Source organism: Mustela nivalis (assembly GCF_964662115.1).
Source record: "Mustela nivalis genome assembly, chromosome: 1".
Classification (NCBI taxonomy): Eukaryota; Metazoa; Chordata; class Mammalia; order Carnivora; family Mustelidae; genus Mustela; species Mustela nivalis.
This window is the reverse complement of record NC_139020.1, coordinates 165,968,872-165,994,575: the sequence shown is the minus strand read 5'-3', so window position 1 is coordinate 165,994,575 and position 25,704 is coordinate 165,968,872. Positions and strand designations below refer to the sequence as shown.

General features: G+C 47.6%; 1 protein-coding gene across 9 annotated transcripts in view; it reads right to left on the bottom strand.

Moving 5' to 3' along the window:
* Nucleotides 1–25,704, bottom strand: part of SRGAP3 (SLIT-ROBO Rho GTPase activating protein 3) — a 252,348-nt gene that overhangs the window by 93,516 nt on the left and 133,128 nt on the right. For all 9 annotated transcript variants that reach the window (XR_014298751.1, XR_014298752.1, XM_082683050.1 and 6 more), the window contains exon 3: nucleotides 17,660–17,822. Coding sequence is in view for 7 of the 9 variants with exons in the window: in XM_082683050.1 (XP_082539176.1) it covers nucleotides 17,660–17,822 (163 nt within the window). In the remaining 2 variants the exon portion in view is untranslated. The remainder of the gene's footprint in view (nucleotides 1–17,659; nucleotides 17,823–25,704) is intronic.

The following is a 25,704-nucleotide window of genomic DNA, read 5'->3' as shown; positions in this document are numbered from 1 at the left end:
CCTCAGTACACAAGGTAACATCCCTTCCAAGCACTAACAGGTTCTGTCTGATGACAAATGGGTGGGGGGGCATAAAAGTCTGCCTCTCCCCTCTCAACTGGGACAGCTCTAAAAGGCTTCTCCATCTTTAGAACTACTCACAGAACTGTCTAAGATTTCTAGCAAGGCTGCCTGCAGCATGGCTTGACTTTGCCTGCTCTCTCAAAAGTGCGCCCTCCCAAAGTGCGGACTCCAAGAATGTTCCCTCGCCATTCTGCTAGATGCCAACTTCAGCTGTCTCAGATCTGCTTCCTGGGTTTCCCACTCCCATGTCCCTGCAATGCCACAGAGCCTGTGGCACGGTGGGTGCTCATTAACTATACTGAATGAGTCTGTGAATGAATGAAGTGAAAGCTCCTCTAGCCTTAGATTTTTTTATCTGTAAAACTAGGATGCTGTGCCCAGTGTCACAGAGTCCTTGTGAGGACACAGAGAGATGACATTTATGGGAGCACCCGGCACTGGGCCAGGCACAGATGAAGAGCTAGCAGCACAGGCTGAGTGGACCCACCAGATGCCAGATAAAAGGCTAGCAGGTTGCCCAGAAAAGGAACATATAGTTGAATTTTTAATTAGCTTTTCCTTTGAGCATCTCCCAGTTGGTAGGTCAAGGGTCAAGAACATAAATAAGGCAGGAGGCAGACGGAGTTATAGAGGGTGAAAGATAAAGAGGATAAAGTGGGTGGCGGGGAAGTATGACCAGAGCCATCTCACTGTGCATGAATGGCCAGAGATGACATTCCAGGTGGGGGGCACAGCCTGAGCAAGGGCAGGGCAGGAGAGTGGGTGTAGGGCAACGTTTGGTTTGCAAAGAGAGGCGCACACCAACAGAACAGCAGAAAGTAAGCTTGAAATGGAGGCTGGGTCAGATCACCAAGGCTAACGGAGGGCAGGCTTCATTCAGAGTGGAACTGGAGCCACAGAATGTTTCTAAGTGGGAGAGACTGGTGCCCAGAACAATGCTTCAACCAGTGTGTGGAGGGTGGACTGCAGGGGGAGGGCTCACGGTCTGGTTCTTGGGTTTTCTCCACAGCACAGTAAGCCTCCACATGGAACCCCCCCACCCTGAGTCTCTGTTCATCTGCCCCATAGCACCCAGCGCCGGGCGGGCCACAGAGCAGGCCCTCAGCAAATCGTTACTGAACTGCACAGTTATTTTGTTATGGTTGGGAAGGGAAATATTCTCAACTATACTTCCAGAAACTACTGAATGAGGAGCCCAAACTAAACATTCCACCAGGAACAGGAGGCCAAAACCCTGATAACGTTGAGCAGACCATCACACCCAGCCCTTGGGGACCCAAGTGGCAATGTATTAGCACTCATTGTTCGAATTTTTAGCATGATTTTCATGCCTGTAGAGGTTGGGGGTGGCAGGCTGCTTTTCTACCAGAAGTGTGAACACTGGAAAAAACAATTCTACCTGACTAACAAGGGCCCAGCCATGGCAGCCGGGGCTCCTCAGGGTTGAAGGGCAGAGTCCTGTCTCTGTAAAAATCAGGTGGCAGATGTCTCTGGCCCTGCCTATTTCTTCTGCCCACAACTCATGCCAGTTCAACATCATTTCTGGCCACCTAACTCTCTGAGGTGGAAGCAATGGCGTGTGTATTGAAGGGGGGTTAGCAACATCCCGGGCCTCTAACCACTAGATGCCAGTAGCATTCCCTACCCCCACCCAAGCTGGGACACGATGCAGCCAAATGTTCCCTGGGGTGCAAAACTGCCCTGGGTGAGAACCACAGCCCTAGACCAAGGAGTCCAAGTGGCAGCTCTTCTCTGGCCAACAGACATGTTTTATTTGGCCTTTTGGTGTTTTCTAAAATTTAACTTGTTTCTCAGCATCTAAAAAAGTCAGGAAATTCCATTTACAAGTCTTGATTTTCAGACTCTCTTGAAAAAAACTAGGAGACCTGGCAATATCGAGTCCCCACTTGGAGGATGGCTCCCTCTAGATGAGGCTTGTGCTCTCTGGTTGGCCACAGCGCCCAGCATCTCCTTTCACCCATCCACGTCACCCATCTGGCCCAGGGAGGCATCTGAGTTTGTGACCCAGAAACCAGTGTGGTCTTTAGGGGGCAGCCCTCCGAATCCCTTGGCGCTTGTCAAAGACAGTGATCACAGACCTGCTAAGATGGACCCTGGGACAGTGACTTTTTAACGAGTGCCCTGCTCCTAACCCTGACAGTTGAGAGCCACTGAAGAGTCTGGCTTCCGAGACCCAAACCCCTGCCTCCCCTCCACGGACCCCGACACCATTGCCTGCTGTAAATTCTCAGAGCCCCCTCCCCGTTCCCATTCTCCTGCCTGTACTACCACCTCTTGTAACTCTGTGGCCAGTTCCTCACCTGGCTTCAATTCCATCTATGCAAGCACTTATTGAATACTTACTGGATACCAGCCCCAACTAGGTACAAAAGACCCAAAGGTGAATAAGACACCATCTGTGCTTTATCCACTACAGCTAGCACTTGTGATGTACTTTCCATTTGCTAAATACTGTCCAAAGTCACTTCCATACATTCCCTAATGAAACCTTAAATAGGTACTATTACTTGAGAGACAAGGGCTGGAGAATCAGAAGGGGGGAGCGACTTGCCCCGGGTTGCACAGCTAGGGAGTGGCAGAGCCGGGATTCAGCTTTTGACTGGTCTGACTCCAAAAATGGCATTTCATGTCGTCTTTGGTCTGCTTCTGTAGGGCTTGGCATGAGACGTAGACACACAGATGAAAGAAGCCATGGCAAGGCGGTAAGGGCAATGAGTCCTGGCCATAAAGAAGGTACGAAGGAGGGTGTGGCTTCTGCCAGGACACCACCGGCCCAGCCCGCATACTTTCCCACCATCGGTGCAGGAATCTACACCATGGCCCTTGTTCCCGCTTGCGGGCAGACCTGGTTCTCCTCAGCCTGGTCCTTCTTGGCCCACCTGCCCTGTTAGAAAGACATCAGCCATAATGACCACCTCTCACTTCTCCCTTTCTCCTTCTCCTGATAACAGCTGATGAGATATGGCGAGATGGACCCCTGCTTGCATCACCATACAGGATGGTCCATCAGTCACGGGACCCAGCCTGACCAGAGTACCCCCAGCACCTTGTGTCTAGTGACTGGCCCAGGCACAGAAATGTACTCCAGGCTGAGCCAGTGAGACTCCTCCCCAGGAGCTTTCTAACAGCCACACTCTCAGATCCTCCCTCCTCTGGGGTTGCTAAGCTAGGATGTCAGGAGTCTCAGGCTACCTGCAGCCCTCTTGCCCACCAGAAGGTGAGTCGAGGCCCTGACAACAGGATGAGTGTCCTAGATCTCATGAAGTCCAAACAAGACTTCGCCTCTGGCCTTTCAGTTTAGAGGGTCCAATAGGTGATCAATTCTGCTGAAGTGAAAGAATACTGATATAATCTGAGCTTGTGTCAGTCTGAATATACCGAAAGGTCCACAGAGCTAGAGAGCCTCCTGAAAAAACCCTCCAAGTACAAGCTTTCCTGCAAAAGGACCAATTCCAACCAACTAGAGCATAAGCTTATTAAAAGCTGGGACTGCGGCTTCCTGTAGTTCTGATCACTAAGACATGCATATAGAGGAGCTCTATAAATGCTTGCTTATAAGCTAATACGTAGAAGCAATCGGAAACCAGAAAAGAGCAAAAGGAGCTTTTTAAAATCTCTCTCATTTTTTTCCCCCCAAAAAACCCCACACATTCATGTCAATGTGGGATTGACTCTCAAAAAATTTTTTGACACAACAGTTCCTGAGCGAAATCAATTTATTTGCCCTGTAAAAACCTTGCCATGGGTGTTTGATTTATTTTTTCAATGCAGGGCTAATCATACTTTGGGGGGAAACCCTCAAAAACTGTTACTATAGGTCCTGGGACTTCCTGAGCTGTATTTGAGAAGTTCTATTTTTATTTATTTTTTTAACATTTTATTTATTTTATTTGTCAGAAAGAGAGTGAGGGGGAGAGAGAGCACAAGCAGGGGAAGTGGCAGGCAGAGAGAGAAGCAGGCTCCCCACGGAGCAGGGAGCCTGACATGGGACTTCATCCTAGAACCCTGGGATCATGACGTGAGCCAAAGGCAGCTGCTTACCTGAGGAAGCCACTCAGGCACCCCAAGTTCTATTTTTAAAAAGCAAACTAACAGGTGGGTCATTTCCAGTGCTAAAGTCTAGAAAAATAATACCATCCAAAAAAGTTGAGTTTTAATGACAAGACTCTCTCCACTTCTCTAAAGGAAACCATTCTTTTTTTTTTTTTTTAATTTTTTTTTTTTTTTTACAGAGAGAAATCACAAGTAGACGGAGAGGCAGGCAGAGAGAGAGAGAGAGAGGGAAGCAGGCTCCCTGCTGAGCAGAGAGCCCCATGCGGGACTCGATCCCAGGACCCTGAGATCATGACCTGAGCCGAAGGCAGCGGCTTAACCCACTGAGCCACCCAGGCGCCCTAAAGGAAACCATTCTAAACAATACTCAAGAAAATGTTAAAGCCGGGAGTGAGACGGAGGCTTCCTCAACTCTCAGTTATCCACGGGGCCTCTCTTCCACCTGAGCAGGGCTGCTCCAGCAAGGTTTATCTCTCTTTGCTCAACTAGATGTGCTCATGTTGGGGGACTTTGAGACAGTTCGTGGCTTTCCTAGTTCTGGGGCTCCAAGCAAACAAAAGGAAACAAATAAACAAAACTACATTAAAAATTTCTTTTCTCTTCTTTAGTTCTAAATTCCACTGTGTTTCCACCCTCCTGCTTGTTTTCTACGCAAATAACAAAACTTGAGACCCACAGATGTTCTCTATTTAAATATATGATATATGTACCACTGGCCATCTCCCAGAGCAATTGTGATCTTATTTCCCAAGCAAAGGCTAAAAGGCGTGTCTCAGAGGGATGGGGCTTCTCTAGTTTGTCCCGTAAGGTCAGCCTATCCCTGGAAACAGCAGTTTTGGACAAGCTAGCTGGCTGTTTCTCCCAGCTGTGTCCTAGCTTGCCAATAACTGGGCTGCGGGCATTCTGCCACGTCCTGGCCCCTCGTCCCCAAGCATCACCCGTAGCCTAGTCTCTGCTCCACCTTCCATCTGAACCCTTGTTACTCTTCCCCTCTCCTCCATTGTCCTCCCTTCCCTGGCCCTGGACACCTCCTGCTTTTCCACCTTTCCCACACTAGTCTATGTCTCCGAGTGCTGCAGCTCCAAATGCTGTCATCTGCACAAGAGTCTGGAATGCACACTGGAGCCCTGAACTCTTCCCCCTGTTGTCGGGGCTGGGATGAGACTGCAGGAAGCAGAAAGGCCCAGGGACCACTCATCAGAGGTGCTGGGCAGTGGTAAGTGCCCCCCCCCACAACGATGCATACACAGGAGCCCGGCAGTATCACCGTCCTCCCCCTATAATCACTGCCAGCATCTCTCTGGGACGCTGTTTGCAGAGGGCTTCCACTTTTAGAAATGCTTACAATAACCAGTCTGAGGAAGTCCAAGCATACCTTGGAATGATTATGAACAAGTGACCTCACAGGCTAGGAGTTTCTGGACCTCTCCTGGTAATACTAAGTATTATGACCAATGATACTTATTATTATTGATAATAATACTGCTTCGGACTATAATTACTACTAATACTTGTCAGTATAGATAATGACAATAATAATAGCTATTGTTCATTGATCTCGCAGGATGTGCCAGGCCCAGTGACACTTGCTTTACAGACAACACCTCACTTAAGCCTAATATCAGCCCTCTATGGGAGGCACACCATCATTAAATCACTCACCACCCCCCTTTAAAGATGAGGACACAGGAGCTCAGGGAAGGTAGAGTCATTTGCCCAAGACCATAGAGCTGGTAGATGTGATTCCCTCAACCACTCCACGCTGCTGCCTCCACTGGAAAGATTAGCACTCTCTGCGCCTTTAGAATTCTTTTCCCCAAACATTCCAAAATAATTATAAAACGTGGATACTCCTCTGCCTTTAGTATAAAGAGCATGCTGACATTTACAAGGCTCTGCTTTGGATCATCGTAAATATCAGATAACACACAGTGCCAAGTGCCATTTTACAGAATCTTCTGTTATCTGTGACCGCGTCCCTGCCCTTCCCCTGGCCTCCAGGTCAAAGCAAAAGGAGATGGGTTGAATTGCTGGCCTGAGTCTCTGTGGAAGCAGAACATATTCAGGAGTAATCTTTCTGGACTATGTCCCTGATGTAAGTCTGTCTTCTTTCTTTTCCTTCCTCCCTTCCTTTATTGCCATGAATGTCCTACAGATAAGGAGAGAAAAATTGAGAGAGAGAGAAGGGGAGTCTGTGTCCTGGGGAGCATGACAACGCTATCTTCCTGAAAAACCAATACCTATGAAAACCCCAAAGCACTGAGTTTTGAGCTGTTCCCCCACCTCCCACACACACGATCTCCCAGGTAAATACAAATGTGGTCAGGCTTATTTGTTGGATTCAAAACATGATTAATTGCTTATTACTGCTGCATCACTGACCGAAGACATGACTTTCACCTCTTTGTCATTTCATCATCTGACCTATTCCACTGGCACTGTCTGTGAACAAGATGTCATGAAAATTACATCTGTACTTCAAAAAGGAATGCACCCGGGGCGCCTGGGTGGTTCGGTCAGTTAAGTGTCCGACTCTTGATTGCGGCTCAGATTGTTATCTCGGGGTCATGGGATCAAGCCCCGCGCCAGGCTCTGTACTCAAGGATTCTGCTTGTCCCTCTCCCTCTGCTCCTGCCCCCACTTGCAACTCTCTCTCTCAAATAAAGAAATAAAATCTTTCAAAAAGAAATATCTGTACCTATCTATCCAACACCTTTGTACCCATTCACCCATCCACCAGTCTACTCATCCACCCAGTGCCGCCTCTATCCATCCTCCTGTCTACCCATAAGCTTCCCCATCCACCTCCCTACCTGCCCATCCATCCCTTCCTTTGTTTCTATTCTCGGATCGCCCTCCCTGATCCAGGTTCCTCCTACCCTTCACCACCAATCTGCACTGTAAGTGTGTATGTGTAATAACATGTAGCTGCTCTCCCTGAGCCCAGCATCTCTCTTTCAAAGCCATCAGATATACCAAATTAATCATTCTTAAACTTGGCTCTGATTATGTCATCCCGCATGCAAGAGCCTTTAGTGGTTCTCCAATGTCTAGAAAATAAAGCCCCACTTCTCATTCTAAGATCCAAGGGCTTCCTTTATCTGTCTCCAACTGCTCTTGCTTTTTGCCCCCCTTAATCGCAGTTCTCCAATATTTCAAACATACAGAAGAGTAGAGAGAACAATAACAAATGGTCATGAACTTGCCATCCAAATTGGATTTTTCCATTTTGGCTTCAAATGCTCTTAGAAAGCAAAACGTTACAATATTCAGATACAACCGGAGTGGTCTTTGTTCCCTCTCTTCCCCCCTTATTCCTCAACCGCTCCTCTTCAGCTAGTGTGTCTTCTTACACAGCCTACCTTTGCATAGCCTTATGTCACACCATCTCGCAATATAAACGATACGAACTATTACTTTCCATTTTAACTTGTTTAAAAACATCAACGCTCGGGACACCTGGGTGGCTCAATCAGTTAAGTGGCTGCCTTCGGCTCAGGTCATGACCCCAGGATCCTGGGATCGAGTCCCACATTGGGCTCCTGGCTCAGCAGGGAGCCTGCTTCTCTCTTCCCCTCTGCCTGCCACTCTGACTACTTGTGCTCTCTCTCTGTCAAATAAATAAATAAAATCTTAAAAAAAAAGAAAGAAAGGAAGAAAGAAAGCAAACATTTAAAAAAAAAAATCATAGCTCATCTTGCTTTTTTCACCCAACATTTCATTTTCCAGTTTTGTCCACCCTGATACATACAAATCTTATTCCTTTATCTTCTGGATTGTATGTTAGCCCACTGCAGGACTAACTATAGCTTATTTAGCCATCCCCTTCATGATGGACATTTAGGTGATTTTTCTGTTTCTTTACTATAAACACTATTGTAGCAAACACCCTCATACAAAGGGTGTGTGTGTCTGTGTGATATGCTAGAATATTTTTATAGATCTTAAAAATGGAATTGCTGGGTCATAGGGGGTACACCTCTTCACTCACTGTTGCTAGATGCTGCCCAGTTGTTTTCCAAAGGGACTGGACTGATTTGCATGTTTATTAGGAGGTTATGAGAGCCCCTCTTACGCCCCTCTTGTGGGCACTTAGGACTGTCCAACCAATCCAAGTCAAACTGTGTTTCTTTTTGTTTTGTCTTTACTTATTTATTGTTGTAGGAAGATTTTTTTTTGTTTTTTCTATAACAGCATTTATCAGTATTTTTCTTTACAGTTTGTGCTTTTCTATGTTTCCTTTAGGCAGAAGAAACATTGCTTTTTATGTTTCTTTTCCTACCACCAAGGTTTTAAATATAACCTCCTATATTTTCTTCTATAGTTTCAAAGTTCTGCTTTTCACCTCTAGTGCTTTAATCTATCTAGAATATATTTTTGTGAACTAAGGTAGAGGTTTTATTTTTCTATACAAAAAAATATATATGTGTGTGTCTGTGTAAAATCATTTCCTAAACATAACCCCCAAAATGACAACCAATGGAATCCACCCTATTTCCAAAGAGTCTACACTCCCCCATGACCAATCCATAATGCACCACTGTCACTTACTGTGCTCCCATTTGCAAAAGATTCTGTTTTTCCATTAGTCAGCAGACCTAGTGCTCCTCTAGTACCTGCTATTTTCCTGACTATCACTGTAGAGGAAGTCTTGATATCTGATAAGGCAAATGCTTCAACAAAAATAAAAAATACAAAAATACAACCTACAGATCTTATTTTCTTAGCACATGGAGATAAAGTTAGAAAGTAAAAGTAAGTGCAAAGCTTTAAAAAAAAAAAAACCTTTGGAACTAAAATAAACATAGTTCTGAATAATGCATGGGTCAAAGAAGAAGTTGCCATGGAAATTATGAAATATTTATATCCACATGACAATGAAAGCATCACTCATCAAAACTTCCAGGATGTAGCTAATTTGTAGCAGTAATGGCATTAATTTTCAATCATTCTTGTTTTCTGATGTATGCAATTTTTAAATTACATTTTCTAATTGGACATAGCTGACATACAGGAACATTATTAATTTCTGTAGCAAACCATTTTACTGAATTCTCTTCAGTGGGAAGTATGATATTTGCTGTAGGCTTTTGATAAATATCCTAACAGGCTACGGATGTTCCTATTTATTTCTATTTGCTAAGAGTTTTTGTCCTAAATGATGAAGAGTTAGAAGCATGACTTTTCAAAGTCAAAATACCGGGACACCCAGGTGGCTCAGTTGGTTAAGTGGTCCACTCTTGATCTAGGCCCGGGTCATGATCTCAGGGTCCTGGGATTGAGCCCCACATCAGGCTCAGCACTCACTGGGGAGTCTGCTTCAGGATTCTCTCTTTCCTTTTGCCCCTCCCTGCACTTGCTCATGGGCTTGTTCTCTTTCTCTCTCTGTCTCTCTTTCTCAAATAAATAAATCTTTTAAAAAAATTAAAAAGTAAAAATTAAAAATACCATTTCTCTCCCATTCCTAGAAGGAGGTCCTAGCCAATATAAGGCAAAAAAAAAAGAAATGAGGTTATAAAAGACACAAGGCCACCATCATTTAGAACTAATCAGTGAGTGGCTTCCCGAGCATATTTTCTTATTTCTTACCCTTTGTTTAACCTGTGTGCCCTGAATAAAATACTTCTTCACTCCATCTCCAAACTTAAGTCTCCCTATGTTCTCTCTCAAAATCCCAAGAACCTTCCTAATAATAGCTAATATTTACTGATTGCTTACCGTGTACCAGCTAGTGGTTTTAGATTATCTTTTTTCAATCCTTACAACAACCCCATAAAGGAAGTTATTATTAGCTTCATCTTGAAAATGACAAAACTGGGGTGCTTGGGTGGCTCAGTGGGTTGAGCCTCTGCCTTTGGCTCAGGTCATGGTCTCAGGGTCCTGGGATCGAGCCCCGCATTGGGCTCTCTGCTCGGCAGGGAGCCTGCTTCCCTTCCTCTCTCTCCCTGCCTGCCTCTCTACTTGTGATCTCTGTCTGTCAAATAAATAAATAAAATCTTAAAAAAAAAAAAAAAAAAGAAAAAAGAAAGAAAATGACAAAACTTAGAAGATTGAGAGTTTAGGCTGAGCTCACAAGGCCAGAAAGTGGCAGAACCAGGACTGAGCTAGAGAATCTGTCTACAGCCCTAAGCACTGCACCAAACAGCAACACCAACCTACCTGTCCATGCTGCAGCACCCAGAAACTTCTGTCCACTAGCCTTTGCTGTGGTCTGAATTCCTGTGTCTGACTTTTCTCAAATCCCCGCGTATCTGTGTGGACATAGTGACATGCCACCCAGGTCCCTTTCAGGTGTACAGTATTTAGCTCCCTAGCTGTGAGGAGCACTACTGGCAGACTCCCCAGCTGTTGGCCCTCTTTGGAACTGCCTTAACTAAAGAGGTATCCGCTCAAGACCATGCCCGCTTCTGGGAGCAATAAGAAGGGATAAAGGCCCAGTCTCCTCGCCCCTACTCAGAAGGGCCACCCAACTTTGGAGCTCCCCCGCAGGAGTCAACTGAGGCTTTTTTTTTTTTTTTAAAGATTTTATTTATTTATTTGACAGACACAAATCACAAGTAGGCAGAGAGGCAGGCAGAGAGAGGGAAAAGCAGGCTCGCTGCTGAGCAGAGAGCCCGATGCGGGGCTCAATCCCAGGACCCTGGGATCATGACCTGAGCCAAAGGCAGAGGCTTTAACCCACTGAGCCACCCAGGTGCCCCCAACTGAGGCTTTAGTTGAGACTGCACCAAAGCACAACTTCTCCATTCACTGCCTCCTGCTTTCCTTCTTTCCTTCTGCAGGTGGGGACCCCCAAGAGTACTCACTAATATACTTCTGCATTATAATCCTGGCTTCCTGGGGGAACCTGCACTGGAACAAATCCTAATCCTTCAAGACTCACTTCAAATTCTGTATCCCCAACATTCAACCTTCTCTGAGCCCCAACCCCCAGCCCAGATTAGAAGTTCTCCCTCTGTACCCATGTCCTTCTCTGCTGTATTCGAATCACAGTTACACACCTGTGTCTTTGCTTCTGTTCTACAGTGTTCTACAGTGATCTCCCCAAGAGGGCAATGTGTCTGACTCATCTCTGTCTTCTTTAGCAACTAGCTACCACCAAGCATGGGCTCTAGTCAACCACATCTGAACTCAAATCCCAGCTCACCTTTATGAGTATCAGTTCCCTCATCTGTAAAATGAGATGGTGATGGCATCTTGCACTTAGGCCTTCAGAATTGAATATCTATGGAGTGCTTAGTCCAGAGCCCAGCACACAGTAAGCACTCACTGTTTGCTTTCTATAATTATTGTTTACCTACCATCATGATAGCACCGATATATGTTTATCGAATGAGTTGAGAATGCCTGATGGGGACCAGCTCAGCAGGCTCTACTAGCAGAGTGAGTGTTCATGACTTTGTCTCCCTGGTAGCCAGTGGGGATTGGCTGAAGGTTTCTCATTCCCTTGGCAGTTTGCCCACTTTGCTCTCTCTCTCTCTCTCTCTCTCTCTCTCTCTCTATTCAGGCCTCCTAGCTGGACCTGCCAGCATGCAAACCCTCACTCTCTCCTGCAACCAAGAAATAAAAAATAAACTTGGCTTTGAATCCAAGGCCATGGGTGCTTTTGATCTTGGTTACAAAGCAAGGCAATTATTGGGCACAAAAGCCCTGATTTATTTATGAAATGCGATGGACATCTTCGAGGCGGGAACGAAAACCTCACTGAAGACCAAGACCTATTGCCACACAGTGAATGGCTGCTTTCAAACACCAGCCCCCCAGATGCCTTGTCGTCTCTGCTAAGAGTCTTTCCTCATTAGTGCTTCCTCCAGAACGCCACAGTTCCCAACAATCAAATTCACTTCACGGCCAGGCAAGTAATTAAATTCTGCAGGCATCAGAGCATAGAATAATGGATGGCTATTGTTAAGGAGGCTGAGACTGAAAAGGGAATGAATGGGCTTCCATGCCCCATCTCAGACACGGTAGGGGCAGGAAGGGAAAGCAGGCAGGATGCAGATGGACCCTCCCCACCGGGGCTCTGCAGGGGTTAGCGGATTCAGTACAGGAGCTGGCGTGGAAAACCTGTGTTCAGGGCCAGACTCTGTGCTTACCAGAGGTAGGCCTCAGTTTCCTCACCTGTAAAACAAGGTAAGTCATTCTCCATATGCGGTCCCCAGACTGCAGCAGCAACAGCAGCAGCAGCAGCAGCAGCAGCAGCAGTACTGGGGAGCTTCTGAGAAAGGCAGATTCTGGGGCCATTCTCCACTCTCCCAAATCAGACCCTGTGGCAATGGGGCTGAGCAACCTATTTAACAAGACCACCAGGTGGTGTTTCTGATGCTCAAATTTGTGGATCGTGCTTAAAAATGAGGCCACAAATTCAAATGCCGAAAGGGCCAGGGAGGCAAAATAAAGGAGCCAAGCAAGTGTGCTACACCAGACAACAGCAGGGACCCTGGGATGGTGGGGACAGTGTGCCCTGCCTAAAGGGGCTACCAGCTACTCAGTTCCAGCCAACTACTACCAAATATGGACAACCCATGTGGATCTGATATTGGCAAAGTTTCTTTTTTACTTTTATTCCTTTAATTTATTTGTTATTTTAGAGAGAGTGTGCACAACGGGCAAAGTGCAGAGGAAGAATGAGAAAGAGAGAGAGGATCTTCAACAGACTCCCCGCTGAGCAGAGTCCAACGTGGGCCTCAATCTCATGATCCTGAGATCATGACCTGAGTCAAAATCAAGAGTCAAATGTTTAACCAGCTTCGCCACCCAGATGCGCCTCAGAACTTCTAATTTTTGAAGAGAAACACAAAGTGCTAATTTTTATGTGAAATATCCCAGTTTTTAAATATTGGTTTAATTTTTCTTAACATAGTGAGGGCCATGCAGATTGTCCTTAAGAACCAAAATCAGTGGACGCCTGACATTTTGCGGCCTCCCTTCTGAGTTGCCTGGACCTCCATCATGATATACTCTACCCCTTTGCCCTTGACTTTCTCTGAACACTGAACTTTGAACCTCCTTTCCCCACTTGGCAGACTCCTATTCATCCTTCAATGCCCAACTCAAAGGTCATCCCCACTATGAACTCACCCTCAACCCTCTGACCCACTTTCCACCTCTCCACTAAGAAGGTTAAGAAGACTCAAACATGGGGTTAAAGAATTGACACACAGCAGAAGGTATCACAGAGGAAAACATGGAGAAGCTATAAAACAAGCTTTCCCCATAGAAGAGGAATTAGGACCTCTTAGAAGAGTTACCCTATTGCTGCTTGAAAAATCACTTAAATAAAAACACTGATCCCATTTGACCAGAATCAAATAAAATGAAGTTTTAAAAGACCAAATATAAAGAAACACAAGTACAGAATTTGTAAGACAGATTTAAAAAACAGTTGGCATGAAAATACCTGGGGATTCATGCAGGTAGCTCAGAGGGAGCCAACCATGTGACGAGACTAAGGTCAAAAAAGCAAATGCCTGCATCTATTTCATTATTAGAAATAATGGGTCTAGAGAGCCCTGCTCTACTCTTAGCTGGTCAAACCTTCCTTGAGTATTCTGAATGGTTCTGAATGTTAACTTGTGCAGGCTAGGAAAGCCTAGGGTATGACCTAGGTTGAGGGGAAAACACAAAGCCAAATCACAGGGGAAAACTGAAGGGACCTGGAATATCTAACCAGAGGTGGGGAAGACCTGGCTGAGGGGCAGCCATGATTTCTGTCCTCAAGCAATAGACAAGTTTCCATGTGGACTGATCTGTGTGGCCCTCAGGATGTAACCAGGACCATGAGTGCCAACACTGAGAATTCCCTTTTCTATTAATCATGATTGATCCCAAATGGAACGAGCCATCGTGAGAGATAATGAAGGTCCTTTATGAGGGACATCTAGCAGAGGGAAAACTTCAGAGGATGATAAAGGGACTGGAACAGAGACCTAGTGGACATCTATTGCTTTATTTCTCCCTTCTTTTATTTTTTTTTAAGAGAGAGAGTCGGAGGGAAAGCAAAAGCAAGCAGAGGTGGGGTGGATGGGGCAGAGGAAGAGAGAATCTTAAGCAGAACCCAATGCAGGGCTCAAGCTCATGACCCTGAGATCGCAACCTGAGCCAAAATCAAGAATCAGATGCTTAATTGAGCCACCCAGGCACCTCTCTCCCTTCTTGTAAGAAGACTCCATGGGTTGGGTGGAGTTGAATGCACACCCAGCTTTGGGGTGGGGATGTTTCCAGGCCCCATCAGTCAGAGCACAGCATCTTGCTGGCCACCGGAGCAGCTCCAGGAGAGCAAGCATGACCCATGCTGGGCAGTCAGAGCCCAGAAGGCTCCATTCTGGGAGACAAGCTCTCTCAATTTCTATAAGACTTGAAGCAGGTGGGAATGTGAGCCCAGAGCTGCAGAGGCCATGCGGTTGTCTCTCACCACATGGAGAGAGACTACAAGAGAGCCCTTCACCCCATGCCAAAAAAAATATTAGAAAACAGAGAAAATTGGAGCAGAGTTGCAGAGAAATGAAGTTCCTTTGTGCCCTGAAGCCCCAACGCCTTGGCTCTGGAGGTTAAGTGCCTTTCTTCCTTCAAGCCAGCTGAGTCAGGTTTCACCATAAGAGCTCTGACCACTAGGATGGTGTCTAAGGTCTCAGCCAGTTCCTTTTGCTATGACAGATCTTTATCTGACACTTAAAGCAAGGGCCACCTGCAAGCATTTGTCCACCCACCCACAGGAATGCTGGGATGGCTCACAGAATTTGAAGTGCTGCCTCTAGTCATCAGAGGAGACTGCACTATGAAAGGGGGGCTGGAGCATCGTGAGGAGGTAAGTTATGAAGTCAAAGAGCATCCTGAGTCTGGGAAAAGCCAGCAGGCAGAGTCGCTGCCCCAGTCCCAAGCCCAGGAAGGACACCTGGCCTGGAAGCTACTCTCACCTCCTACAGAGCATGAGTTGGTGGGAACACCCACCAGAGTCCTAGGACCCAGCTCAGGCATGGGGAGGTTGTCCAATTCTTTAGGATCAAGATTGAACCGCCATTGAATGAGTACCTGCTGGATACCAGGCCTGTGCTGGACACTTGGCCTACCTCGACTCTTCCAAGCAGGCCCCTGAAGTGGGCACTGTCACCGCCTCCATCTCCCAGATGTCAACGTGGAGGCTCAGAGGGCTCAGAGACTTGCCCAGGTTCATAAGTCCGTGAGGAGCAGTTCTGGAACAAACTCCCAAAACCCAGCCAGACTGCCTCCTGCTGGTGGTGACCACAGGCCAAAAGTGGACAAGTCTGGGTTCTCTTGCAGGTTTGTGGGCTAGACCTCCTCATCTATAGAGTGGGGTGACTGACAACCGCCCCCCCAGTCTGACCAGGGGCTGGCCCCCTTGTTGTACCAAGGTCTGTGGGATCTATTAGTATACAGAAGGAGGGCAGCCTCTGTGCCGAGATTATCTATCACTGATGTGACACAAAGGGACGGCCCTGTGTTACGTCAGCCAGCCAGGCCCATCCCCAGCTCTCTCCCAGCCCACAGGGGCCAGGTCGCTTCCTTTGTTGCCCTCCCAGCTGTGGCCTGGTAACGAGGCAGCCAGAAGCTCAGCTGTCGACCTTTTTTCATTATTTTCTACCCTGTTAACCTCCATCACCAATGATGCTGCTGTCAGCCTAAATGAGAACTGAAAAGATTTATCTCACTTGTCCCAGGGCTCAGTCAGGAAAAAGACCCTTCGTTTCCTAACGGCCCTGATGACCCTTTCTCTGCGAGTCACTCCCACCCAGGAAAAAAGATGTGACAGCAGCCGCAGGCGGGAGCTTAGGACCAGAGTGAGTGACCGAAATCACCTCAGCCTGGCTTTGCAAACCACCATGGTTTTTTTTCTTTATTGCCCTGTATTTACCTTTCTGATTATGTTTGCTTACACAAATATTCAACTTGGACGACATTTCATAAACACGGCCCCGGGAAGGGACCAGCGCAAATTGTGCAGTGGGAGGGAACGAGCCTGTGATTACAGTTCCACTGTAGAAGTCATCCTCCAAGTGGACAATCCAAATACAGACCACAGACAGATTATTACATTTCAAATCAACTTGTCCTCTTCCCTGTGCTTCTAGCAATCCCAGGTCACCTAATCCCTAAAATTGGCGCCTGGCAAGAACAGACGGCCTCGATAATTTTAGTAGGAACAGTCTTACGGACTGGTTGGTACAATGGTAGCCAACTTGCCTGAACACTCGTTCTCCATGCCTAACTTTTTGGGGTTAACACCTTCTTAATCCTCCCCACTGCCCTGTGCGTCTTTTTATCCCCATCTCACAAATGAAGAAACTGAGACACAGAGTTAAAGTAACAATGCCCGGACACCCAGCTAGTAAACGAAGGAACCAGGATCGTGAATCCAGAAATTTAAGAACTCTCGACTGAGAGACCACACCCTGAGCCACTCCCTCAGTAACACCTCCCCTCCTTCACGCCAGGGTGGTTTCCTTCAACCCTCACTCTGTCCCTGGGAAGTAGTTGATCCTAACTCCTTCTGACCAACACAGAAGAGGAGGCTCACAGAGGCTAGAGGACGAGCCCATTTTGCAGAGAAGGAAACTGAAGTCCACAGAGGTGGGTTCGGTTCTACAAACATTTCCACAGCGTCTGGTGTTTGCCAGGGACTGTGCAAGGAGCTTGGGACACAGACAACTCGGGGCACATACAAGTGACTGCTCCCTGTGCACTGGCCTTCTGGGCATTTATATGAGTAAAACCTCCTGAAAGCAACCATGCACTTTGTTAAAAACCTTAAAAATGAGCAAACTTTTGACCTAAAAAGTCCTGCTGCAGAAACTAACCATAAGATAATGGCAGTGAATGTGACAAAAGCAAACATACAAAGCAGCTCACCCCAGTGTTATTTAGAAGAGTAAAATAATGGAAATAAGCTGAGTGTTCAACAATAAAAGATTGATTAAACAAATTATAGTAAGTTGTATCAGGAAATACTACAGAATCATTAAAAAATGGCATAGAAATAAATTTACTGACATGCAAAAATTTTGTGATGCAGTGTTAAATAATTTATCGTATGACATAAGCAGAGAGTAAAATCATATATGCAGTCTCATCTCATTCAGGAAATGTATTCTGGAAAACATATACATATGAGAACTTAACAGAAAATGTATTTGCCTATGTTTGTATAAAGAAATCCCTACGGCACCAAAGTGATGATTGCAGTGATAACATTCCTGGTGATTTTAATTTTTGTGTGTGCTCATGGCCATCTTTCCAAATTTCCTATGATGAACATGTGGTACTTGCCAACCATGCAGAAATTTTTATTTTTGTGCAGGTGGTGGCTGAAGTGGCTGAGGCCACCAGCCATATCTAGGATTCAGACTCAGAGTCTGGGACACCACATCTAGACCTTGGCCCTTGAACCCTACAACACACATGCCCTCCTGGTCCTACGCCCCCCAAACCATATCTGGCTGGCAATTTTGTCATGGTCAGCCTGGGGCAGAGATATCTGAGCAAATGGAGTGGCCCCCTTGCCCACCTTTTTGAAGAGTCTGATGACATCCTCGCTGATCTGTGAGAGGCGGACGATGACATTGTTCATGAAGATGTCATTGAGGGTGGCATGATCTCGACTCTCCCGCCTGGTCTGATGCAGGACCAGATACCAACAGTTCACGGGCGAGAGGAGGTACTGGTCCTTCCTGTGGAAACCAAGGCAGCTCAAGTTGGCTTCACTGGAACTGTCACCCACACAGTGTTCTGCATTGTCATCCACCATAGCTCCTTTGACCCTCATGACCCTTTCAAGCTCAGTTTCATTAGAACACATTCACGCTGGTAAAGCAATCCCCCTCGAAGGTCCCAGAGCAGTGCTGGGGCCAAATCCAGTACTTTGGGCTCTAAGGCCTATCCCATTCTCCTCTCCCAACGCTTGTGGCATTTGCTATGTGCGTCACTCCCTTCTGGGCAGAAGCTGCCTTCCCTGAGGCTAAGAAATACTTAATCAATTGTGTTTGAAATACTTGCATTAGTTCTAAAATTATGCAGTGGAAAAACAAAAAGTTTTCCCTTCGCTGCCTCCCTGAACCCTTCTGTCTTCTCCCAGGGCCAGCTTTTGTCTCATGGCCTCTTGGAAACACATGTCTCTGTCTCTCCATGGAACTGGGGGCTTGGAGGGTTTCAGGTTCTATATTGAGGAGGATGTTAACTCATCTTCCCAAATGGGATGTTTGGGTAAAGTACATATAAGACAAATAACCTTTCCCCTGTAACAATTGAGAGATTCTTAGCATCCAATAAGATGGGTGTTGTGCTAAAGCAGGGGTTCTCAGAGTGTGGTCCTCAGACCAGCTGCTATATCACCGGGAATCTTGTTAGAAACGCAGATTCTCAAGCACCACTCCAGACCTGCTGAATCACAAACTCTAGAGGTGGCAGTCTGGGTTCTAACACACCCTCTTAGGGATTCTGATTCATGCTAAAGTCTGAGAACCAGAGATCTACCTACCATATTTTCCCAAGGCTTGAGAAATGGGATGTTTTTGAAAAATTAGCTGGGGTGTTATCCCTCTCTTGTCTATGTTTTCCCAAAGCCCCTCTGCCATCCACAGTAGAGGGTATATACATCCTATTCTCCAGGAAGAAAGAGGGAAGGGTAATTAGAAACCAAAATCAAACCCATACTCTCACATTCCCATACGTGGTGGTTCTTGCCCCCTAATCCTGATTCCTCCCTCACTCTGCTTCCCGGGGTGGGAAGGGGAATGGTTGATAGGCAGGATGTGGTAGAGGGCCTTCTGAGAATGGTGGTCTCCAAAGTTCTCCCCCTCCCAGACCTGCATTGCTCCCCTCATGCCCTCAAGGTGGGCCACCTCCAAAGGCTGATCACGGACATGCTCAGCCACCCAGTAGCAGCATTTTTGAGGGAGGGAATTCTGCTGACTCTCACTATGTCCACATCTTCCTCCCACAGCTGAAGGGATGTGCTGGGGGTTCAGCCTTGACAGCCTCTGGGCACCTGTAGCACCCCCATGCCCTACATCCCACCCCAACTCCGGAGCTTAGGTAGGACAGGTAAGGAGGGGCCTCCTAACTTACAGGAATTTTCTTGCTGTCACCAAATGAGCTAAAAATCTATGTAGGTAGCAGGAACTGGGGAGAAGGGAATTTGGTTTAGAGGATGGTTATGGTGGAAAATGCCTAAAGAAAAAGGAAGGGATGGGCTGTGCCATAGAAACAACGAACGAACCGCTCCTTGCTTATAGCCTAGAGAAAACGCTAGAACACTAAAATATAATCACCCTGCCCAAATCCCCCAGCATTTCCTCTGAAAGGTCTCAGGGGGCTGTGGGTGACAGTGACACAGATGTGCCTCGGAGGGGCTCCTTCCCAAGTGGCTGAGGCAGAAGAAAGGATTACAGTGGGAGGTGATAAAGTGCTATAATAGACACATGCAGAGCGTCAGTTCTGCTTGAGAAGTTGGAGAAGCGCCGCTCTCCTCCTGTGCTCTCCACATCCCAGGCACACCGGCCCCTTTCCTTTGTGCCAGGTTCTCTCCCACCTGGGGCCCTCACACATGCTATTCCCTCCATCTGGAATTCATGAGCCCCAGCCCTTCTCCTGATTGCCTCCTTCTCTTCCTTTTAGTCTCACCTTCAAAGACACCTCCTCGGCATGCCACACGCTAAGGCATGGGTCCTCAAACTCTGTACTTAGACCAATAACACTGGCATCAGTGGAGAACCTGCTGGAAATGCAAGTTCTCAGGGCCACCGCAGGACATTTACTAAGAAATCCTAGGGCTAGGCCCAGCATCCATGTTCTCTCTAACCAGCCCTCTGGGTGTTCTAAAACATTCAGAGAACATTTTCCTTAAAGAGTTTCCATCAGACTGTTCTGTCTGGGCACACATCCAGCACCCAGCAACGTGCCTGACTCATAGTGGATGCTATGGAAGAGAGACCTATGAGAAAAGTACACATTTGTGCTGGGTCTTGAAGAACGGGTAGGAGTTTTCCAAACAGAGGGGTGGAGAGAAATAGAATTGTAGACAGAGGGCAGCAGGCATAAAAGACAGATGATAGCACAGTAGAACTAGACCTTCAAATATGTTAGGGGAAGACTGGAAAGACATGAAGCTGGAGAGACAGATTAAGGGCTTGATTATAGGGGGCAATGAATGCCAGGCTAATGAGCTTTGAACTTAGTCTCTAAGCCACATGGTTCTGCACTAGATTGCATACTAGAATCACCTGAGGAGCTCAGAAAACATCAAGACCCAAGTCCAATCCAAGAACAACTAAATCAAAATCTCTAGGTGTAGAGCCTTAGTATTAGCATTTTTAAAAACATTTTCTATAAGATTCTCACGTGCAACCAGGGCTAAGAATACCTGCTATAGGCAGTGAGGAGTCATGGAAGTTACTTAAGCAAAGGTATGATCTAATCAATGTATGTTTAGATCGCTGAGTGCAGACTGATGGATGGATGGATGGATAAATAGATGAGTAAGTGGAGGAATGGGTGGATAGATGGGTGAGTGGAGGGATTTGTGGGTGGATGGATGGATGGATGGATGGATAGATGGGTGGGTGGTTAGGTGAACGAGTAGATGGTGGGTAGATGAGTGGACTGCTAGATGGATGAGTGGATGGGAAGATGGATGGGTGTAGGCATAGGCATGGAGCTGGAGGGAGGACCAGAAAGGAATTGTTTAGTCCAGGAGAAGAGAGATGTTGAGGTTCTGGATGGGTAGCAGTATGGCCAGAGAAGGCTGGGCTTGAGAGATACCTCAAGAGAAGAGCAGATAATCTTGGAGGCCTCCTGGAAATAGAAAGGAAGGAGGAGGCGGGAGGAACGGATAGTGATTCCAAGCTTTGGATCTCAGGCAACGGGGTGGAAGCTGATGACACAGACTGAGATAAGAACTGCAAGGGAGAAGCAGGTTTGGGCAGAAAACACTTTGCACATCCCATTTTTCACTGCTTCTTAGGTGCTGATAGAAATGGAAAGATTAAAGGAGAGATGAGATAATTGAGCTGTTACTTAAATTACTTCAGGGGCTTAGCTCAGTCTGGGATGCAAGAATTGAACAGCATTGGGGAATTAAATCGGGGAATGTGCACTGGGGAATTAAATGTACAAAATTTATGGAAGTCACAGCCAGAAGGTGAATTTCAGGCAGAGGAGAAAGAAGACGAGTGATCTTGAAAGGGTACAGAAGTGCTGGGATGGCTTGGGGACCATTAAATTAGGTCACCTGGTCAGAGAGAGTCAGTAAGAGAAAGACAGAAAGGATGACACTTTCCTTATCCAAAACCGTGGGCAAAGGCAATCTGAGAGGTCTCGGACAGGAATTAGGCAGGGAGGCAGGGGGTGCGGAGGCATGGGGGACAAAGCTACCTGAAAGCAACCAAGGACTCAGCAAGCCAGAGTGAGCAGCTGCTGGAAAGATGAGGGCCTCAGTCCTCTCAGGCTTCACTCACTCACTGCGTGTGTGTGCTGCATGCAGCAGGGACCACAGCAGGCAAGACCCTGCTCCCACATGCCTTCCACTCACTGAACTGAGGGGGACACACAGAAGATGATGATACAGCCTCCTGAACGGAGTGATGAGAAGCAGCTGTGGAGCAGAGCAGGGCCCCCTTGCCCGCATTTGGTGGCAAGGTGGTGGATGGCTTCCCAGAGGAAGCACTTTCTAGACTGAGAAATAAAGGCTGCAAAGGAGTTTGAAAGGGCAGAGCTTTCTAGATGGAGAAATACGGCGAACAAAGGCCCAGAGGGATGCTAGAGAGAGTACGTGGGTGAACAGAACGTAGTCGGGGGGCGGGGGGGCTCGTGCATGGTATTCTGGGCTGGAGGTGGGAGTGACAAATGAGGTTGGAGAATGAGGAAGAAGCCACATAGCCAAGGGCCTTTAAAAGTCCCATTCGAGAGTTTGAGCTCTGTTCTCAAGTCAGTGGGGAACCATCAAAGGGTCTAGATCAGGGGAGGGACCGGGTAAAACTACATTTGCAGACTGCTCTGCGCAGAACAGGCTTAAAGGGGCCAAAAGGGAAGTTGAGGGATTCGAGAAATATCTACGTAGTGAACAGACTGGCCCTGGAGATTGAGAGGATGGGGTGTGGGATGGGGGTGATTCCATGATGAATCCCAAGTTTCCTGGGAGAACAGGGGTGGCATCTGCGAAGCTGAGGGGAAGCAGGGCAGTGGTGAGGTAGGGGGGGAAGGAGAGGAGCTCTGTTTGAACATGACAGGTCTACAGGGCTTCAGGATGGTGATATCTGGGCTAGAGAAACAAATGGGGAAACTAGGAGCAAGCACTCGGATGGTATTTGAAACCATGGAATGACACGGGAGTCTTCACAAAGTGCAGGACCATGTGGCAGAAGAGGCAAATCCTTGGGAGGCCTGGCCAGGCTGCAGCTGGAGGGACAGGGCCAGGCTGGGCTCCTCCCCTCCCTTGTTATCTAGGATGGGGACAATGGGCTAGCTCATCCTTCTCAGCAGAGATGCGCCCGGGCCTGCCATTCAACCAGCGGGCCCATCCTCTTGGTCTATCCCAGCATGGGAGACTGCTTGTTCTACTCCCCTCACCTTCGTCCAGCCCTGGCTCCCTTGGTATGGGGCAGCTCATTTGTAGACTAAAAGGCTGGGGTGAACAGGACTGGGTCAGGCGCAGAGCTGACCACTCCATGGAAAGCTGCCACTTGTGCTCTTGGCCACAATGATACCAGGCTCTCACCATATCAGAAAGAAGAGGCAAGGGGCGTCTGGTGGCCCAGTCGGTTAAGCAGCTGCCTTCGGCTCAGGCCATGATCCCAGGGTCCTGGGATGGAGCCCCGTATCTAGCTCTCTCTGCTCAGTGGAGAGCCTGCTGCTCTGCCTACTCGTGCTCTCTCTATCTCTCTATCAAATAAATAAATAAAATCTTCAAAAAAAAAAAAAAAAAAGAAGAAGAAGAAGAGGCAAGAGACACAGATGGGACCCAGCATGACAAAACAGAAAGAAGCCTGGACTTGAGGGTGGGTGTTCACCAGTGTCCACCACACTGCCTGTGTGACTTTATGCAGGTCACTTGTTCCCTGTGGCCTGGCTACTTAAACTGTACCGTGAGCCTTGGGATTAAACATCTGAAAACAGCTCCATGGTGATTCCTTTAGCCGTTCATCCATTCAGTACATTTTTATTGAATACTTCATAAGGACTAGACCTTAGGGACATAATTTTGAGCACAAGGGACACAGTTCCTGCCTCCATAGAGTTTACAGTTTAGTGGGGGAGACAGACACCCTCAAGGAGCGCCGCAAACGCGTGTCAAGTTACACCTATGAAAGTGCTAGAGAGGACAGCGCATGGTGCCACGAGAGCCCATAACAAGGGGACCTGGCCTGGGGGTCCCTAAGTAATCCCTGAACAGTCTCTTTAGGCTGGGCACTAAAGGAAAAGTGTGTGGGGGAGGATAGCCAAGTAAAGGGGATGTGGCTCAGGGGAGAAGGCCCAGGCAGAGGGAACAGAATAGGCACAGGCTCACAGCAGGGCAGGGGAGTTTGGTGCATTCAAGGAACTAAATGAACGCCAGTGTGGCTGGAGCCCAGAAGGCAAAGTGGGGGAGGGGACAGATGTAGGGAGTTAAGGGCCCTTGGCAAGCTTATCAGTCACCATCCCACTGGCCATCTGGATTGTATGGGGACTGCACAAAGAAGCACCCAAACCACACAGGGCAGAACTGGACACCCACCGTCCTTTCTTAGGAGGTTATTTGTCCCTTTTGAGAACAGGACCCCTTTGACCTAAGACCCAGTTCTCCGTGCCAGCAGCCATTTCTGCCTGTTGTGGCCACGCTTTTGGAAGATGTCGCAGTGAACCCGGTAGGTGCTCTCTCCTCTAAGGCACATCTTGAACAGCCTTTCTGCTTTTCCCATCTTGCATCCCACTGTCTATGCAGCCGGCAGAAGCTGCTGAGCTAGGGCATGATGTGAGAACTTTCACATATATATGTATATCTATTTTCTTTTTCTTTTTTTTTTCTTTTGGCCAGAAAACAGCAATGAAAATTTCTGGTGAGTCACAGCTTTCTTTCTTTGGCTAGGGGAGCTGGGTATGAAGCTCGAAGAGACTGCAGCTAGAGAAGCCGGGCCTTGCCAAGCTGGGGAGCTAGGGAAATGACATTAGCAAGGAGCCAGCTTCTCTGGCTTCTCAGCTGGGGGCTGGAAAATTCCGCTTAGCAAACAGAACCTATTTCCAAGCTTTGCAGAGCCCTACACTGCAGATGGATCCAAACCCCCTGCCCTGGGACTGTGGTTCCTCTGGGAGAGAGGCAGGCTCGTGCAGCTGACACCATCCCCAAGATGCCAAATCCCTGCCTCTGGCTTCCTGCTCTCCTCCAGCATGTCCTTGGGTCTTGCTCAGAAGACTGCCTGCAAAGCTGCCCCTGAAAAGAGCTCCCTCAATTAGTTCCAGGGCCCAAAAGGTATGGGTAACTCCTTGCTACCTAAGCTGCCCCGAGCGGGATTTGGAATTCATCGCCCTTGCGTGGAGCGTGATTCAGTGATTCCACAAATATTAACTGAGCGCGGTCTTTTGCACCAGGCAGTGGTAAGCAAAATGAGTCACGTTCCCTACTTCATGGAGTGTACAGCCCAGTGGGGGCCTCAGGTGATCATCAAAGAATCACGTAAATAAATTAGAAAATTGCATCAGTGGTGGGGGCTATGAAGGAGAAATGCATGGTGCCTCAAGAGTTTGAAATGGGGGTCACCTCAACCCAGGAAGACGGAAGTGGGTATCAGTCGACCATACAGGTCCTTCCTGTCACTGAGACTGCAGTCGAGTTGTTTCACCTGCATGAGGCCTTCCCTGACCCTCAGTGGCTCCTTGGTCTCTAGCACAAAACCCTATTTTATTATTACCGCATCACCATTCCTGAGATTGGTGCTGTTCATTTACTTTCTCTTTCTGGTCTTTGCCTCCTCTCAAGCTTCCATCCGTTACGTTGACCACTGTTCCTCTAGTGCCAGGCAGGCCCAGACACACAGTAGGCTAAAGAGATGAAAAGTATCCAGAAGGATAAGCTAGAACCAGAAGGCTGGGGAGGTTTCGGCATAACCCAGAGGTAAGGGAGAGCATTCCCAGCAGTGTGAGGGCTGTGTGTGCATGAACACTGTGGAAAACTGAGGGAAGGTATGTGTGGCCACAACTCAGACAGCAAGTGACCAGGGGTAGAGACAAGGCTGGAGAGGGAGCACGCGCTGGGGCCTTGACGAACAGGGTGGGCATCTAGGCTGGTACTGCCATAACGAAGGACCACGCTGGGGACGTAGACAGCAGACATGTGTTGTCTCACAGTTCTGGAGGCCACAAGTCTGAGATCAAGGTGTCACCAGGTTGGTTCCTTCTGGGGGCAGTGAGGAGACCCTGTTCCATGCCTCTCCTCTAGATTCTGGTGATTTGCTGACAATCTTTGGTGTTGCTTAGCTTGTAGTCATATCACCCAACCTCTGCCTTCGAGTTCACATGCTTACCCTCTGCATGTGTCTGTGTACAAATGACCCCGCTTCAAAAGGACACCAGTCATACTGGATT